We start from the raw sequence: 19,076 nt of genomic DNA, 5'->3' as shown, positions 1-19,076 counted from the left end.
TTTGTTTTGTTTTTTTTTTCTACTTTGGCAAATATTTAATTTACAGCTTCCAGGCCTTAAAAAGGGACAAGATTCTATAAAGCTTAAAACTGCTCACAGGAGTGAGGTGTGTGACATTTAGATTTTTGATTGTCACAATGATCAGCACCTCTCTGAAGTCCTTGATGCTTTATATCTTTTACAACAATAATTATAAAGTCTGTTTTTACTTAAATAAAATAATCTATGTTCCGTGTCGCACCCAGAACAAGCTTCTTTATAGGAGACATTGTTGCAGGCAACTGCGATTTCTGAAGGAAGGAAACAAAATGTGTTGTGAAAAGGGCCTGGAAAACTCCAGCCAGTTAGCAGAAGAGTTCCCAGCTGAACCTCAGAGGCATCAGGAAGTGGGAACTTACAAGTAACTGCAAAGCCACAAAAAGACATCAGCTCAGCTGTGGAATGTACAATAAGTTGTTTAACGTGTCATAAGCCCAATTTCAGATGTTTGTAATAAGAGTAGAAAATCCAGTTTTAAGGTCATGTTAAAGTAGCTGTGCAGGATATGAAGATGGAAACATTCAAAACCTTTAAATTCCAAACATCTGAAACATCTTTTTGTTTTCAACATTAGGAAAAGCCCTAACAAAGATGACCCAGTGTGAAACCTTTTCACCTTTTATTTTTCATTCCCACACACATCCTCACACACAGGCACACATGCATACACACACGCTGTCTCACACAGAAATGTAACACTTAGTGGTAGAACGTTGGTGTGTGTGTGCATTGTTCACACACACGCTCTCTTAGCGTGCAGCATCTCAATGAGCAGGTTGTTGCAGGTCACCTCTCCGTTCAGGTGCTTGAAGCACAGGTAGTCCTCAGCCTGTGTGCTGAGGGAGCGCAGGTCAGGCAGCTGGACCACCACCTGGCTGAACTTCTCCTGAAACTGAGGATAGGTGGACAGGATGTACTCCAGCAGAGCCCCGTTCACCTGCTCCTGCACACCCTCAACAAAGGCCTGGTTCTCCAGCAGCTTTACGTCTGTAGAGACACAGAGGACAAATGGAACTCAGTGGAAGTTCTGAGAGATGAATAGTATCATATAGTGCTGTCAATCAATTCAGAAACTGAATTTGATTAATCATACTGGAGCACTCTGATTAATCACTATGCCTAAATTTGAGAGTTGAAATATAAATATACACCCAATTTTGCTTATTACAGGAATAGTGCTTTGGACACGCCTCTCTTTTTGCTGCACTCCAACAGATTCATTTGCTACATGTAATATTAATGAGTTAAAATTTTCAGATTAATTGCCTGCATTGACGTGTTAACATTGACAACCAAAGTATTATATTAATCAAATTAATCTAAAATTGATTTGACAGTTAATTTTATATAAATAGAAACATTGGCAATTAGAATAGTTACAAGAATCTATGGGCAGAGATTAAGACATCACTTTTATTGGACTATCAGTAAGAAAAGTAAGAATTACTGTATTTACATTAAGCAGGAAGACAGATATAAATCTGTGTGCACCAAATGTCTGTGTCCCTGCTTGATAGCATTGTGGTCGATATAATTTGTGTGTATTTGTCTGACTTAAAGTCCAGTAAGATAAACCCACCTTCACCAAATCCAATTCAAATAAATATTCTGTTTAAACTGTGACATTGTTACAGTTTGGGCCAGCATGCAGACCATGCAGGTATCCTAGTAACAGTTTAAGCTTTAATCAGTTAAGCATTTTATGTCATAAAAGCATATAATTTCTCAGTGTGTGTGTGTGTGTGTGTGTGTGTGTGTGTGTGTGTGTGTGTGTGTGTGTGTGTGTGTGTGTGTGTGTGAGACAATAGCCTTGCCCTGCAGCTGAATAGCATTCAGCATCAGCTGAGCCCATCTCAGAGAATCCATTCACACAGTAATTAAATGTTTTGAATCCATGCTCTGAATCATCTTTTCAAACTGCTTAAGGGCAATTAAATTACCCCCAACAAATCTGACTCTGAGGATGAGGGAGAGCAAGAGCGTGAGCAAAGAAGCTGCTGGCAAAGACAGCAAATATTTTCTGTGTATAACGAGTGCTCTCCCTGTTCAAAAGCTCTTTGTTCCCTGTTTTGCCAGCACTGAACAGGAAACACTTCTGGGAATCTGGCGAGCCACATCTATGCTCTCTCCATCTGCACAAGCCACTACATGAATGTCAGTCTTGCTATCAAATGATAGACCCATCCATTACTCTTCTTTTGAATGCCATTAGTGGACAATGGATAAGGTTGCTTTTGTTAATATTTGCTTTTGTCAAGCTTAGAAATTTAATTAAGTGAATTTATTGTGGGGAGAGAGACCATGTTGGAAAACACTTAGCACAGATTATCTGCATTTGTGACATTTTTTCATTAGGATGTCAGTGTTGCTATTCAAATGCTGCATCTGTACGGCAATGTCGACCCAAGAACTCGACGGATTTGCATCAGGCATTTTTCTTGAATTCATCATCTCTACACAGGCCTTTTATAGTAATATGCAGAACAAGAAAATCCTCAATAAATATGAATACCACATTTCAATAATCAGGACACACATAACTAATATTATGATGTATCTCTTGCTGAACATGACCTATGCTTATTCCAGTGAAGAAAGGTGATCTAGAGGGTGACTTACTGGGGTTGAACAGAAGGAGGAACTTGAGACAGGCCATCTCCCTGCGGTCCACCTGCAGCACCCGCAGCCTCGCTGCAAGCTCCTGACCTCTCTGGACCAGACTGGAAAGAGTTGTCTCTCCTTGTGACAAAATTGAGGACATTTCAATCTGCAAGAATATGGAGAAAGGAATTTTTTTTGTTATTAGCTCATTTTCATGTTTTTGTGCACCTGAGCTTTTGTTGGGACTCATCTATAGAAAAGCCCTTACAAGCGAAATCTAAAGTAGGCTTGTCAACGAAACAAATTTGGCTGTACGATAAAATGTCCCAGTAATTATTGCAATAAACAATAATATTGTTGTTTTGAGACATTTTCATGTAATAAATTCATAATGGCATATCAATATATTAGATTTTACTCTCATAAAGTCTAATAAACTGTAATCCAGTAAAGAATATCAAGCTCTGTACATAGAAGATATTTTAAATATCCAAAATAAAACATAACAATGAAAAACTATAAACAAAACGGAAATAAAATTTACTTAGAACCAAAATAATGGATAAAATGGATTATGAAGTCTCTGTAAAGAAAACTGCCCTTCAAAAAATATTCAGTGTCAGAATGGAAATTATTATGCAAATTTTAATGTATCATGCAATTCATTGATTATGATATTTATATGGCTTTATCTAAACTGCTATTTAGAAAAACTTTAGAGGTTCATGCTGGAACCTTTTGTGTTTTTATAGTAAATCAATAATTGTTTTTCCATAACTGAAATGCATTTGTGTAGTTTTTATGTTTTGTACAGGATATGTTGCATGTAAACAATTTCAACAGTACTGAGAATTTTAGATTTTTATTTTTTTTTTTACGGAAATATTTTTAAATATACTCATGAAACATACTCAAGTTATCTTTGTATAATTTTCACTGATCAAGAAAGCATGCAATGAAAATATGATTCTAATATTTTGGTAATTTCTACTCGAGAACAGTAATTATAGTTAAATTGATTCAGTATCTGCTGTGTGTCATACAACTATGACAGTTGATGTCAATGGACCATCAAATGGAATCTGATGAATATATAGTGTGCACAGAAACAACATTCTTGACCATTACATTGTTTATTAATTCATTATAATTTGACTAGTTGTGAAGAAGAAAGAAAACTGTGGAAAAGTATGTTTCTAGCAATATAATTAACAGCTTAATTTATGGATGAATTCATATAAAGTCAATTACAGAGTCAGTAGGAAAATAGGCAAAATGTGAGAATCAGGCTGAAAACAACAGGAGAGAATCTGTAAAACAGGCCGTAGGTCAGATGTAAATGATGTACATCATACAATTTTAGATGAACTTTTATGCTTCATTGCTGTTTTTAGATATTGTTCTGAAGACTTTACATTGTGGTTGATGTGGCTGACAAATCTGAAAGCAGCTTCAGACTGAATTCTCAGACAGTTCTAATTACAGTCCTTTTGTTTAACAACTGGTGGAAGAAGAAGCTGTACAGGGTGAGTATCCCTTTAACGTCCCACCATGTCACTGGTTAAAACTTCCTTACTTCTAGTTCTGGTGTGAACTGTGTTCCTTTTTCAGGCAGAAGCAATACGCAGCTGCAGATCAGTTGTTTGGTTATTTCACACAATGTATCAATGCCAAAAATAAATAGATAAAAAATATACTTTCAACTACTTAGGGAATGCATCACTTAGTTAGATACAGCAACGCAACTTTAGCTAATAAGATCCTAAGTGCTTATTGTGAATTTTGATATCTTCAGGGTTCCATCTATACTGTAATTCCTAGTTATTTAACAGTTTTCTATGGCTGTCAGTGGAAAGACAACCGTCAGTTTGCAAGTATGATTCCAGCTTGTCCGTCAGATGACAAAGTGCACTTGGGCAAAACAAGCTTCCCACCAATACATGGTACTGGTGTGTGAATGGTTCATAATGGTAAAGTGAGTTGATTCTCTGTATAACTAGAGCAAACTGTATCATTTCTGTCCATGTAATACCTAAAACTTATTTTTTCTTGGCATCATTACAAGTTAAATCCTAAATTATTAGAAACTTTTTAAACTACTTTTTAAAACTACAAACAGAGATTTTGTGTCCCAATCTCCATTTGGAACACTAATATTCCACAGTATTATTAGCATCTGCAAAATTGTATAATTGCTGCACCTATTAGTGTATACAGAACAAACACTACAGACTAATAAGAAGAGGTATTGATCTACCTCTTTTTGTTCTGAATAAAAGAACAAATAACAAAAATTCAATAAACAAGCAAACAACAACAAAAACAACATAAAAAATGCTTAGAAACTTTTCTTTTAGTTAAATCAAGCATGTGGTATAATGCTGCTGCTGCTGCTGCTGCAGTGCAGTTGTCACTGAAGTGCTGTTAAAGCTTCGTAAGTGAGGCAGACGGTTTATGTGCTGGTGGGAAGTTGAGCGAGGGAGTGTTACCTCCTGGCCAGTCACCAGCAGGATACTGTCTTCCTTTCCATGTTGAACTTGTCTGAAAATGTGATCCAGGACCAGGAGTTCCGACCAGCAGTTGTGAAGCAGCTTCATTTGATCTCCCACCTTCAGAAAATAGAGCAGAGGGGGGGGCAAACATCATAAGAGACTGTGGCTTCATCATTTTAAGCAACTCAGTATGTCTCTCTTTTAAATCCTATTCTATAAAATCCCATAAAGAATCCTAACTTTATGGTGAAGTTATTTTCCTTTATTTTCTGTCATTACAGAAAACACTTCAACATGCGGCTGTAAAAATCTGGGAAAACTTCCACAGAGGCAGGCGATCATAAAGCAGTGAAATAGAGGTGGTACTTGTGTGTGTTGTCCCATGTTGTGTATTTACGAGCACATCTTTGACCTCTTCAAGCTGCTAACCCTAACAGTCCCACCTTGAACAGTCACATCTGTTCTGTTCTGTTTGGGGGGGATGAGTGTGTGTTCGTAGATTAACCTTACCCCACCGCAGTATTGACAGTAAAGTGAAGGACACAGCAGACAGTAATTCTGCAGCCGCAGCTGCTAATAGGCCCAGACACACATTTATCTGACACAAGCTGACAGAATTACTGTTCATCTGAATGAAACTATATATCAGTGGCAGTGAAGACGGTCCAATCTTCTGTGCTGCACTCATCTAGGCCGGTGAAGTGGTGGGGGTCTGCATGTGCGGTGATAAAAGGAAGGGGTTAAGGAAGCAAGAGGTCTTGGTGACCTCCTGTGCTTCCTCTCCAAAAGGAGTTGGAGGCAGCAGCCAAAGACATACTTGGAAAAAAACCCTCAAACATACAAGAAGCAGGGTTCAGAAGGGTTTCATTTTGTTCCCCACAGGAAATGTTGTTTTTCTGAATCTCCATGTTTGATCCATGTTAAACTGGATTCAAATACATATCAAATAGCCTACCGATCAAGTGGCATGATTTACTATTTAGACACACAATATTTTATAAAACACTTTCTCAGGAAAATATGTCTGATTTATGTCTCTTTAAGAAGCTCCTGCTCTTTCTGCCACTGCCCCCCCCAAGACCGCAGAAAAAAAAAAAAAAAAAAAAAAACTCCTCCATTTTGCTGTTTCTAGCTCTTCTTAGGAGCATTGATTTGAGAAGACGTCCCTATGATGAGTTCAGCAAATGCATGGCATTTGCTAATTGCTGCTGGCTAGGCTGGAGGAGCTAATTGTTGGCGTCATGGGGGAAGGGTACTCTGTGAGGTGGAACCTTGGAAGCTGCAGCTGCAAGGAGGATCTGTGTGGAAAAGGCAGCGCACGGTGACAACAAGCGTTAAGGCACCTCCAAACGGTTGCCACAGGAGAATCAAAGCAACACTCCAGGTGAGTTTTTGCTGAGGGAATAACATTATAATACAATGTAAAGCTAAAAGAAGCTGATATTACATGAAAATACCCTTCAAACTAATTTCTGCCTGCAAAAATAAATATGACAAATACTAATGTTTGTCAGAATGATCAGACGTTTTCATTCTTACTTTTAGAACAAGATGTTCCTTTAAGACTTTAAAATGCATTTTGTCTTAAATGTGATTCTGCAGCAGACTGCATTTTCTAAAAGAGCTTAAATGAACAGCATGCTCACATAATTCTGCAGAGAAGTGGAGGAGGTTGTGTTGATATGCTGCAGCCAGCCACATCATGGCTAAAAAGCTAGCCCTGCAGAGACAGTGAGTGGAGCTGAAGGGGTCACTGAGGTGTTCCTACCCTCTGCCCAGGAGGTGTTTCAGGGCTGCAGCAAGAACAGCACTCCAAATATCACCAAAGACTACTCACACACTCCCATCCACTTTTTTTGAAGTGCTGCCAACAGTACTGTATAATCAAAAGCAGATTCAACTCAGCGATACTCAGCTTTCAGCCTTCAACTGTTAAAATGCTCAACTGCGGTTCGGACTACAAGGCTCGACGTTATTGCTCTTGTTTGTTTCATAGGTTTTATCTGTTTGGAGTTTGGGAGGGTTCAATTATAAAATATAAATAAATTTAAAGAATCATGTTATATCTATAAAAAACACTCATAATTTGCATAAATATACACAATAGATACACAGTATAGATAATATATATATATTAAAATGAGCTAAATAATCTCCCTTTGAGTGATTTATTGTTTTTCTCTTTCTACCAAAAACTGGATGATAAATATCTGCAGTCTGATGTTTTGGTTTCAACTAGACCTTTTTTTGAAGGATATTTTTGTTTGCAGAGACTTTATAATTAATTTTATTTGTTCATCCTGTTATTTTATTTATTTATTCTGGATATTTAAAATGTCTTCCAGTTCCAATGTTAAATGATCATTATAATTTAAAGTTTATTTATCTTTGAGAATGTGGTCTTGCATTATTATGCCATTACCATTATGTTACTTGCAGAGAGTTTCAAAATAACAATATTATTTTTTACCACAATAACTTCTGGGATAATTTATCATCCAGTAAAATGTTGCTATAGTGATGGGCCCAGGTACCCATTCTCTTTTATCTCTCATCTTGTCTCTGTTGATGTTTCTGTACTGGTGAGTGCAATGCTGCAAGAGAGTTGTGATGTTTCATCATATATTGAGTTATGCAAACAAAATCTATGTGTTATAGTAAAAATGCAGTGTGTCATTAAAGGGTAAGTACATAAAGCTAAGTCCGGTAACCTGTGTAATAAACAACCAACCTTATCTCCTCAGACATCATTCTGGTGGAGCAGGTGATCCTAAGGCCAGTCAGTAAGGACAGACAAACAGCACCACTGAGGAACTGCAGCAAAAAGTAGTTTCCATTTTGCAAACTATTTAACAATGTAGGCAAGCACGAAGTAAAGCTGCAGTGAGAGCTCACATTCCCCCGTTATCATCTGCATGGAATGTAATTATCCAGCCCAGGGAAAAAAGTCATTTCAACAGGCTCTTCTTGGTAAAATAGACACAGCTTTATTCTCACAGTTTTGACCATCAACTGTGCATAAAAGCAGCCTGGCTCTCAACAGACACGCCTTACTGGGGTTTAAAAGAAGGTTCCGAGTGAGCAAAACTTTTACTCATTTTTTTAATCTACAAAACATTTCTAAATTTAAAGATAATACACAAACAAGGAAAGTGTGGCTATCACTGCAAAAAGAAAAAAAAACAAGATTATAGGTCCTAAGTGCTTAATATATCTGCAGTGAGGAATAGTATTTTATTGGAAGGTTCCAGTTCCATCAAACCTCAGATCATTAAACAACTAAATCTATCAATTTAACCTTAACTTTTTTATTTGTCACCTGTGTACAATTATAGATTCTCCTGCTCTTAGTAATATCCTTTGTTGTCCATGGCAGAACATACACAGGATCTAATCTCTTGTGTCAAAGTCACGCTGAGGGCATGAAGGTATCATTAGTATAATTATTATAATAGTATTTTATCATAAACCAGATAAAGACGACTGTGATTGATTTAGTAGCACCAGAATCTTTCTTCCAGAGATAATCACTGCAGATACACTGCAAACACAACAATGGAGCACAAATCAGGCAACAGCAGACAACTTAGGCCTTAGATTAAAGAGACTCATACTTACAAAGCAATATGTCAAAACTCAGCATCATGCTTCAGTAGCTTGGGACAGGAAATGTGAAATTACAGTACAGTAAATACACAGGAGAGTACATTTGATAAAACATTATACTGGTTTCTGATTAGCCACGGTGTTTCTTTCCCTGATTTTTAGCATGCAGGAAGATATCCCTTCAACACATTCACAACAAAGATACCTTGTGCAACAACTATCAGAAGGTGCAACAACTATCAGCCCCAACACAATGTGAACTTTGTTTCTGAGACAAGGAACACACAAAAGTTGCAACTAAACACTATAATCCCTGTGAGAGTACTGAGAAAATCACACTTCCATCAATGTTTTACTCCATTCTGGATATCTGGATTGAATAATTCATTATTTTATGTATGTATTTATTATCAGGTGAAAACTGTTGAGAAACTGAATAATGACGGTTTTACGTATGTCGCTGCCAGCATCAATAAGAGACCTAGCTGATTTGTATGGTATAGTTGCTATAGAAACTAGATGTGGTTATTCCAAAAGAGTGGAACAGAGATTAAAAAAAGAAGCAAAATTAAATAATTTTGCACACTGCTTTTCCCTCAAGAGTTCAAATCCTGTTTGCTTACATGTTCAGAAAAAAGGACACATTTAAACATTTGGCGCACATTTCCTTTCAACATCTATTATTTAAAAAAACACACAAGCAATAAATAAACTAAAATTTAAGAGTAATAATCATGTGATCTCCCTAATATTAGATGAAGAAAACAAGCAAAGCTAAATAATTAAATAGCTTCAAGTTTTAAAAAATGACTTCTTCATTCTAACCTTCTCTCAGCCTTGCGTGCGTGCGTGCGTGCGTGCGTGCGTGCGTGCGTGCGTGCGTGCGTGCGTGCGTGCGTGCGTGCGTGCGTGCGTGTGTGTGTGTGTGATGATCCTGTGTTGAATGCTTGGTGTACATGCAGCGCTGCAGTTTGCTGACAGACTGCTCACAGAATACTTTTATCGTCCATATGTGGAAAATACCCCAGATCTGTAGATGCTGACCAAAACATGATGTATCACGTGGAGACCTGTATGTACCTTTGGGCAGCTGACGTTTACTGTGTGCATATCTATATCCCCATACCATTACCTGTTTTTCTGTTTGTTGTTTCAGGTATTTTACCAATACACACTGTGACAGTATTTCAATGCATTTATTATTTTTTTTTGTTCGCTTGATTTGTTAGATGCTTGTTTTTTAAAGAGAAGCTTTGTAATCTCCACATAGGAGTAGACAGGGATGCAAGTGATCCACGTGTCCTGAATCAAACAGGGGTTCTGACAAATGACTCCAGTTTCTGACTCCAAAGTAAACAAAAAAAGCAACATTTCAAAATTAAAAAAACACACTTTAAGAATTATAATAACTGAATGGTATCGCAGTGATTTTGATTCTGCAGACAGATTAAATCTTTCAAGGTTTGTAATACAGTCTGCAGCGTGAGCAATGGTGTTCCTACATGTTGAACATGAATGCATCATTTTACATCATTAATTCAAGTGAACATGTACACATTTTCTCTCCAAGACAGGACCTGGGCAACTGCTGTGTGCGTGTTTGGGTATGTGTGCATGTGTGAGTGTGTGTGTGTGTGTATTGGTGCAGGCACACTCCAGCTGTTATGGACACACACAGCAGCTGTGTTTCCATTGGCTGTAAAATTGCACAAATTGAAATTAAAAAGTTAAATTTGCTTAATGGAAACATGGCAGTTTAGAAAAGCCTCAAGCATTCCGCTAAAAGGTTTTCGCACTAGGATAAGGTGGTTTTTCAGTTGTATCAAAATTAGTGTATTTTTCAAAACTGCAAAACACTTTGTTGGCATTACACAAGTCGTGATCAACAACCAGACGTTACTAAGTGAAGAAAAGACAAAGATGACAGGAAGTGGCTGGAAGATGATGGCACGGCATGTTATTAATGGCTTATCATGTTAACAAACTTATTCACAGGTCATTTTAATGGTGTTTCTTATTTAATGGAAACACTGCAAATGCTAAATTGTGTTTTTTCGACATTAGCAGAATATTGACAAAGCTGTGAGTACATTTGTGATGGAAACACAGCAGTTGTGTTGTTGAAGGCCCAGCTATGGAAAGATGACAGTTGGAAGGTCAATGATTATTTCTGGTGACAATAACAATAGACTGGTAAAGACACAGTCAAGCAGAGTGACTATGAACTGCTTGGAAGGTGAAACAACAATATGGGAACCTGGTGAGAATAATCAGGAGAATGGAGAGAAGCCAGATGAGGGAGTAAACTAAGGAGCTAATAGAAGATGATCAATAACAATTACAATTGCAACCCAAAGACAATCCAAACACTTGATAACCAAAACACAAAGACCCTCAGATCATGATAGCCAGTCTTTGTGTTGACTTCTCTGTCCATGTTGAACTTGACTGAAACGACTTCTCCTTCGCTTTACACCCTAACAATTTAAACTGAACTTTATTTATTTATTTATTTATTTATTTATTTATTTATTTATTTATTTATTTGAAGTTTAACTTACCTCCTCATCAGAGTCGGGTTTAATCAGAAGATCAATCTTAAAATGTTTTTGAAATGTCTGCATTTACTTGGTCTGAAGGGATTGCCCTTCAGTCTAAATCTGAGACTCATTTTGATTTTTAACAATGAACAGGAACTAACTGTCAGCTAAGTTAGTAATGGAATATATACAGATTCAAAAACATGCCCTTTACTGAAAGAACAACACTCTCAGAGCAGATAATAAGCCAAAGCTGTATTTTATATATATATATATATATATATATATATATATATATATATATATATATATATATATATATATATATATATATATATATATATATATATATATTGCATTTACTATAAAAAATCCTTCTTTATCTGTTGATACATTTTATCTGAACTCATTAAGTAGTAGTATTAGCAGATAATTGTTCAAATTCTGCACATTAAATTAAGCACCTTTTCCAATCCAATTATTAATAAAAAAAAATTTTAAAATCACCAGATCAGGTCTACACTGTATTGATGCTAAGTCGAGCAAAACAGGTTCAGCTTTTTAAATGTTGATGCTAGAAGGATTTTAATAGCTGCATTCTTTACCACAAATAATCAAGAGTTCACTACAGGAATACTGTTATTGCATTTCATGCACTATAAAGTTTATTTTCCTAATTTAAAAAAAAATGAAACAGTTGTTGTTGTTGTTGTTGTTGTTTTTTCATTGTCCTATAAAGTTCTATTTTATAAAATGAGTTTAAGTGGTTAAATGAAATATTCACAGAATGTGCCAATTTGTTTTTTTATCTAATTTATTGACTAATCGTCAGAATAATCAATATAATACTTGATTGCTAAAATAATGGTTAACTGCAGCCCTATGTTAGATTTGTGTCTCTTCTAAATGAGGATAATTCTCCTTTCTTGTCCCTGCTCTGGTGGTTTTGCCTAATCTGTCAGATATATAATCAAATCTATTAAATTGATTAGTGGTGGCTGTTGTGTAAGATAATATCTTGCTTACACACTCTTCACACAGCCATCAACATTAAAGATGAACTATTAATTTAAAGACAATCAGCTAATTCAGATTTAGCAGGAATTTGTGACTTTTGTGTTTATTTGTCCAAGGACAGCACAAAATTCACTCCTGACCGAGATCTCTAATTTTGGCACTAATGCTTGTGAAGGGCTTCTCCTGCCAGATAGTGATATTTAGAATTTCAGTGAATGTTTTACAGTGCATTTCTTTGCTAACGGTGTCAGTAGTAAATATGGATAAAAAGAACGGCATTGCTACACTCACAGCTGCATAATTGCGGCAATTTGTCTGTAATAATACAGAAGAGTTGACAGACGCAGGACAAACGTCATTAAGAGGCATAAAAAGACCTGATCAGATCAATGCTAAAGCAGCTTCTTCTGAATTGAATACTCTTATTTTTTAGATGAAGTGCAAAATATAATAATAATAATAATAATAATAATAATAATAATAATAATAATAATAATAATAATAATAATAATAATAATAATAATAATAATAATAATGGTCTTACTTACCAAAAATACATTTATGGTAAATGAAGCACATTAGTATGCATCATTATAACATTACATTATAATGGCGATTGTGGTTGCAAATTACTTTAAATCAAGTAATATGTAATCTTTGCATTTCTTGTGTTCATTAATGATTATTGTGACTCATACCAAAAAAAAATTAAAGAGTGATTATTATGACATTGAATACAACCAAATATGTACATTCAATGTCTCTGTAGGCACTACTTCTATCCCTTCATTTCTTGGTGTGCACCTTGAAAATACTGAATTTTTGATGAGCTGGGAAGCCACCTCCCCCCCTTAACCACAGAAACATTTGGTAAAGCAGGGTTAGTGGATGGGGTGTAAGGAAGAAAACAGCCTTGGGTTTTCCTCTTTTGATTACTGTCTAAGAAATAAAACTCAAATTAATGAAGACAATCCACAATCATGGAGGGAGTTTCATAAAGTAATCATTTTTCTTCCTAAATATTCCTCTTTGACCTAAACTTTACTTTTCTGTTTCTAAAATATAATCAACCAGCTCTTCAACATTTAGTTCAATGCATCTAGGAGTACACAATAATTTGTTTCAAGCAAGTATCCTGCATTGAAAGGAAAACGCAACATAACTTTGAAGTAGCAGAAAAGCAGAACGTTCCTTTAAATTTTGTTAATTTATATAGTTTCAATTCACAACAATCTCATCAACAATGCACTTTACAACTGAAACAAAAATCTAATTTACTGTATATTCAGAAGAGCATATAGATTCAATCAAATCATACAGCAAATATTCTCTGAATGTCCCTGAAATGAGACCACTTGTTGCTGAGATAGCACAGAGCTTCACCAAGTCGCATCAAGGCCTACCGGTAGTTCGACCATTTATTTAGCTGAGGACATCTGACCAGAGCAATAACTGCTGATTGTCTACACTGGAAAGACCACATCATGACTCACGCAAGGTAAACTGATAGGTGGCATATTTCAATTAGACAGTCATAAATGTAGAAACGACAGATCTGGAAAAGAAATTCAGCTGCTTTAAGGGATGTATGAGCTGTGATAAACTGTGGATGCTACTTCGCTCACCATCCTCACAAGGATGAAAATATTCCAACATTCTCCTACAACACAAGCTATTTGCTCCTCATAGTTGGTGCAATTTGCCTTTAAGGACTGAAATGGCAAACGTAATGCTGACTAGTCTGAACATGGAGCAAAAGTTTCAGTGATCAGGGTTATAGTGGACAGTGTTGTTATTTTACTGCATCCCTATGATTGGCACTAAATACTAATTATGTTTTTTGTGTGTTCACTAATTTTTTAATTTTTTTTTTTTTTTTTTTTTTTTTTTTACCAATTATCAAAATGTAATTTTATAAAGTTAGAGCACATCTTCCTCACCACAAAACCCTTCACATCACTACCAACTCTCACTCAATTTCATTTCTTTTTAGAAAAGCCAATCTAATGTGACCATGATGTTCTCAGTTTTAATGGAATTAAATTGTAATATTGAAAAAGTTAATTGAAATTTTACAAAAATTTGACGTGTCGTCTCCTGAGTAGAAATAAGTATTGATGTGTCCTTTTTAATTATGCATTGCCAAATGTTTGTTCATATTAGCTGTTGTCGGGAGGCTTTTTCAAAAGCTGTGTTGGATGTGATTTATAGTGAATGGTCCATTAGGGAAAAACTATGGATTTGAAAATCCTAAATTAAATAAAATGTACAAAACACAAAAATAATCAAACTGCATAATAGCACACTAAATTATAAAGTATTTTCCAATGTAGACACAGTACCACTGCGGTAACCACCACCACTTCTTGCCAACAAACACAAACTTGAAGAAGTCAACAGAAAAAAAATGAAAATGTCAAACTGGACCAAAGACTTTTTTGAAAACAAGTCAAATCTGCATTGTGACATCTTTGCGTATTTGTAAAGATCAACCTTATACAGTCTTCCCTGTTTTAACTGAGTGCAAGTATGTTTGTGAAATGCTGAAGACTCACCCTCAACTCCTTGAAGAAGATGCAACTCCGAGCCCATTCCACGATGGAGAAGAGGGTCTGATCCGCCATGCGGCACATCAGGCTGAAGGTGCTGGGCTTGTCAATCCGGCCCCTGCCGCTCTGCTCCTGCTGCAGGTGAGCCACAATCTTGTTCTGCACCACCAACTCGTCTGGGTCGCAGCGGAGCAGCTCCAGCACCAGGGGTGGCAGGCTGGGTGGCTGTGGAGAGGCTGAAGGGTAGACCTCTGGGTAGGGGTATCCTGTGATGGACTCAGGGGAGCTGGTGTAGTCTGGGCACTCAGCTTTAATTGCCCTGTTGGGGAATGCCGTGTACTGGTACTGGGGAGTCAGGGGCACATGGGACTGCATGGCCATGCCCAGTGATGTAGGTCCATAGAGGTTGGCCTCGTAGTCTGTAGAGGTGATCGAGCTCGGGGTGGACGGCAGAAGACTTTTAGAGATGGTGGGCAGAGCATGTAAGGGGCCAGTAAAGCTGTAGTCAGTCTGCAGAGGGGAGGCTGGTGGGGGGGCCGAGGTCTCCAGCTTGAACCCGTTGGATCGTATCAAAGCCTTTTTCTGCTGCTTCAAGGCCCTGTCTCTCTTGTACATGGGGCCAAACTTGTTCCTCCCCCCACGCATGCGATCTGCACGCACAGCTATCACACAACACACAATAGGTGAAAATGGAGTTCCAGGTAAAGCCATTTTTCTGACACACAGTTTTTGTAAAAGAAGAGCTTTTAAAGCTCAGCTAGAGCCAACAAGAACAAGCTAACTGAAAGCTCTTGTTTCAGCTACATCTAGAATTATTCTCATGGAGTAAACGACAGACAAGATGGTCTTCCTCGCTTCCCTTTTAGGGATAAGAAGAATCCCCTTAGAGTCTGTGAGCAGCTCTACTCCTTCTTCCCTGGGGAGTCTCCAGAGTTTTATCAGTAAGTAAAAGAATGTGTGTGTGTGTTTTTTTTTTTTTTGGTTTTTTTTGTTTTTTTTTTCTGCTACGGAAGCAGGTGCTTTCCTTTGGACTGCTGTCTGGGAATTAATCTCATCCAATATGTGTGTGGGTGTGTATGTGTGTGTGTGAAGGATATAACTAAAGCCACCAGGCAACAAGAAGGAAATAATTTAGGTCACAAGACCACATAGCTAAAATTAATTCAAAATAACACAAAACTGGACGATGGCACTATACCGGAGTTATTGTTGTAATTGTATTACTCTAATAATACATAGTAAGAATAGGAACATAATTTTCTTTTCTTTTTAAATGTATTATTATTATTATTATTATTATTATTATTATTATTATTATTATTATTATTATTAATTTATTTTTCTATTATTATTATTATTATTATTATTATTATTATTATTATTATTATTATTATTATTATTATTATTATTATTGAAGGCAGTAAATATGAACATACCCTCAAGGCGCATCCCGACGTTGAGGCATTTTTGGAAGCGGCAGAACGGACACCTCTTCCGCTGGGTCTTGTCTATCTTACACTCCTGGTTTTCCGCACATGTGTACCTCTTGTTGTTCTGCACCGTCCGCTTGAAGAAGCCCTGAACACAGACGGAACACGAGAATGAAAAGACGAGACGGCAGAAAAAAAAATGAAGCGCTGGGCCCGACCAGCATGTCAGCTGCGGTCAAAAAACAGCTCCACATATTAAGCGTTCCAGCCGTTTTTATTTTTATTTATTTATTTATTTATTTATTTATTTATTTATTTATTTATTTCGTTTACTTTAAAGCAAAATTGGTTAATTAATAAACAAGACGAAGTAGCAGTTTAAAGAAAATGTATTTAGGGTGTAAAGGAGACCGAGGGGGGTCATGTTTCATTATGTTAGTCGTCAGTGAATCTGAACGACCATTTAGACCCAGCTCAGTGCGGACCGGGCCGCGGCTGTAGAGCTGTCCTACCTTGCAGCTTTCGCAGGTGAGCAGACCGTAGTGGTATCCAGACACTTTGTCTCCGCACACAGGACACAGCTCTTCCAGGTCATCATCGTATGTGTATTCCATCACCTTCAAAGTCACGCCTGGATTACCGCAAGCACACAAAACTGTAGCGTTATTTTTTGCTATATTTTTTTTCCACCTAATTCAAGGATGTAGGTTGGCTTTCAATATTCGGCTTATAATTTTTAACACAAGTAAAAAAAAAAATAAAATACCATGAATCAAGACACTTAATTCATAATTTAAATTGGTTGTAATATTATTTTTTCGAACTTCATGCACACCTACTGTGCTTTTAAATGTTGCGCTATTTATTTAATTTTTAGGAAGACTAATCTATTTTCTATTACTAATAATATTTTATATAATGCAAGCAGACTGTAAACATGATCATTTCGATGGATATTTTTCGACCCTATGGATGCAGATCCTACGCAGTTATTTAATATAGCCTGCAAATTGTTCTTTGTTCTCAAACAGATTTTTAGCTATTATGACGGTTCTACAAATTTTCAAGAAACATATAGTTTATCACTGGGGCTAAATTAAGACGTTACATTTTAGAAAACATTCATTCTTTTCACGTAATTTAACATAGCGGCTCAAACAAGACATCTTTTTTCCCACAAGTTTCCGCCTGTATACGTCTCAGATTTAGCCAGGCTGTGTCTCCCGCTCGGTATCCGGGCCAGCGCAGCGGGAACAGCCGTGTGTTAACGGTACACACCAAAGACAATATGACAGATTAAAAAATAAAAATAAGTAAAAAAAAAAAAAAACAACAAAAATAGGCCAAGCTAAGCCAGCTAAGTGAAATAAATTGCAGCAGAAATGGGACTAAATAAGAGCAGCTAAGCTGGTGGACCAACAGTCGGTACCGGAGAGCACGAGCTCTACATGGCGGACAAGAGGAGCTTCAAAGAGAGATGCTGCTTGGCTTCAGTGGCACGGTTTGAGAAATTATTAAGATAAACCAGTAGACTTCCTCTCATTATTACTATCATTATTATTGCTATTATTATTATTACTATTATTGTTGTCGTTGTTATTGGTAGTAGTAGTATTAATTATAAAGTGAGGCTCAGAACTTTATATGCAATATTCTTAAGTGTTTTTTTTATTATTTAATTCTATTCTTTCTATCCAAACATAGCTATTAATATGCATTTTACTACATCCCTTCTTTACACATTACTTACTAAGTTTGTCATGTGCATTTTGATAATTAATTTACTTTTTTGATGCTATTCTAGAATAGGACAAAAGATCATTTCCGTCATTATAATTCATCATGTTACTACAATATCTATCTATCTATCTATCTATCTATCTATCTATCTATCTATCTATCTATCTATCTATCTATCTATCTATCTATCTTATTGTTTAGCTATTTTTATTTTAGAAACATTTTTCATAATTGTTTTAACAATTATATTCTACCCAGTCAGATCCTTAATTCTGAAAATTCCAATACTTTGTTAATTTCATTTTTGAATTATTTTCCACTTTGTGTGTGAAAAAAATTGCTATAATATATATAAAAAACGATATGAGCAATTTTAATTAAAGAATAGGAGTCGTTGCTCCTATATTAGCCTGTCAGGCTGGTGTATTGAGTTCTGAACTGGGACAGTAACCGAACAGGAACACACTCCATCAAGTTGATGGCAGCCGGTGTAGAACATGCAGAGCAGGATATGGTCTTACCGTGAGCCTTGTCTCCCAGCATCTGAGCTACAGACAGCCGCCAGTCACAGAAGATTGTCTAATTGAACCAAAGACTGAATGTACTGTGTGCTGCTGCAGCCTCGCATAGGCTGCTTAGGGGGAAAAAAAGACCAAGATAACTCCAGGTGGACTCTGTCTAAACCTTTGCTGCTTTTGGAGCCGGTGTGTCCAACTGTAGTCTGTATGTGCGCCGATGATCATTAACGAACACAGAGTGAAACTCCTTGGCTCTGATCGCTCTTTACTGCCCTTCCCTTATGGCCAAAGTTAAGTTCCTTTGCTGCCATTGGCTAACGCGGTGTCACGTGACGGATGCTCGCTGCCTCCTCAGAGAAAAATGCCTGGACAGGAGGAGCGGAGCGGTGCAGACGGAGGAGTCACTCTCTCCATGCACACGTTAGGCTGTTGTCAGGCAGGCTTTTAACTGAGGGAATTAGCAGTCAAATTAGATGGTACAGTGTAGTTATAATAATAATAATAATAATAATAATAATAATAATAATAATAATAATAATAATAA

General features: G+C 36.6%; 1 protein-coding gene across 2 annotated transcripts; it reads right to left on the bottom strand.

Moving 5' to 3' along the window:
* On the bottom strand, positions 1-18,791 carry LOC106953228 (nuclear receptor subfamily 5 group A member 2). 2 transcript variants are annotated; one of them, XM_015041829.1, is made up of 7 exons: positions 18,536-18,791; positions 16,787-16,905; positions 16,281-16,422; positions 14,851-15,506; positions 5,130-5,249; positions 2,659-2,806; positions 1-1,026 (listed from the first exon to the last, which is right to left on the bottom strand). In XM_015041829.1, exons 1-7 carry the CDS (start codon positions 18,555-18,557, stop codon positions 773-775), a joined length of 1,461 nt encoding a protein of 486 aa, XP_014897315.1. In that variant the 5' UTR covers positions 18,558-18,791; the 3' UTR covers positions 1-772. The 2 variants fall into 2 exon arrangements, with proteins under 2 accessions (XP_014897315.1, XP_014897316.1); XM_015041830.1 differs by having other exon boundaries at positions 937-1,026; positions 2,659-2,778.
* Positions 18,792-19,076: the final 285 nt, after the last annotated feature.

This window comes from Poecilia latipinna, unplaced genomic scaffold (genome assembly GCF_001443285.1).
Source record: "Poecilia latipinna isolate Pla-1442-1.1 unplaced genomic scaffold, P_latipinna-1.0 Scaffold570, whole genome shotgun sequence".
NCBI lineage: Eukaryota > Metazoa > Chordata > Actinopteri > Cyprinodontiformes > Poeciliidae > Poecilia > Poecilia latipinna.
Note: the sequence above shows the minus strand (reverse complement) of the source record. Positions and strands in the feature narration are given on the sequence as shown.

What these genes read in the sequence shown, in the direction of transcription:
- LOC106953228 (XM_015041829.1), bottom strand. Translation starts at nt 18,557, where the DNA reads ATGCTGGGAGACAAGGCTCACG. An exon ending in GCTGGGAGACAAGGCTCACG is followed by an intron (nt 16,906 to 18,535) that starts GTAAGACCATAT and finishes GCGGTAATCCAG; the next exon opens with GCGTGACTTTGAAGGTGATG. An exon ending in TGCTGGTGACTGGCCAGGAG is followed by an intron (nt 2,807 to 5,129) that starts GTAACACTCCCT and finishes ATATTCTTGCAG; the next exon opens with ATTGAAATGTCCTCAATTTT.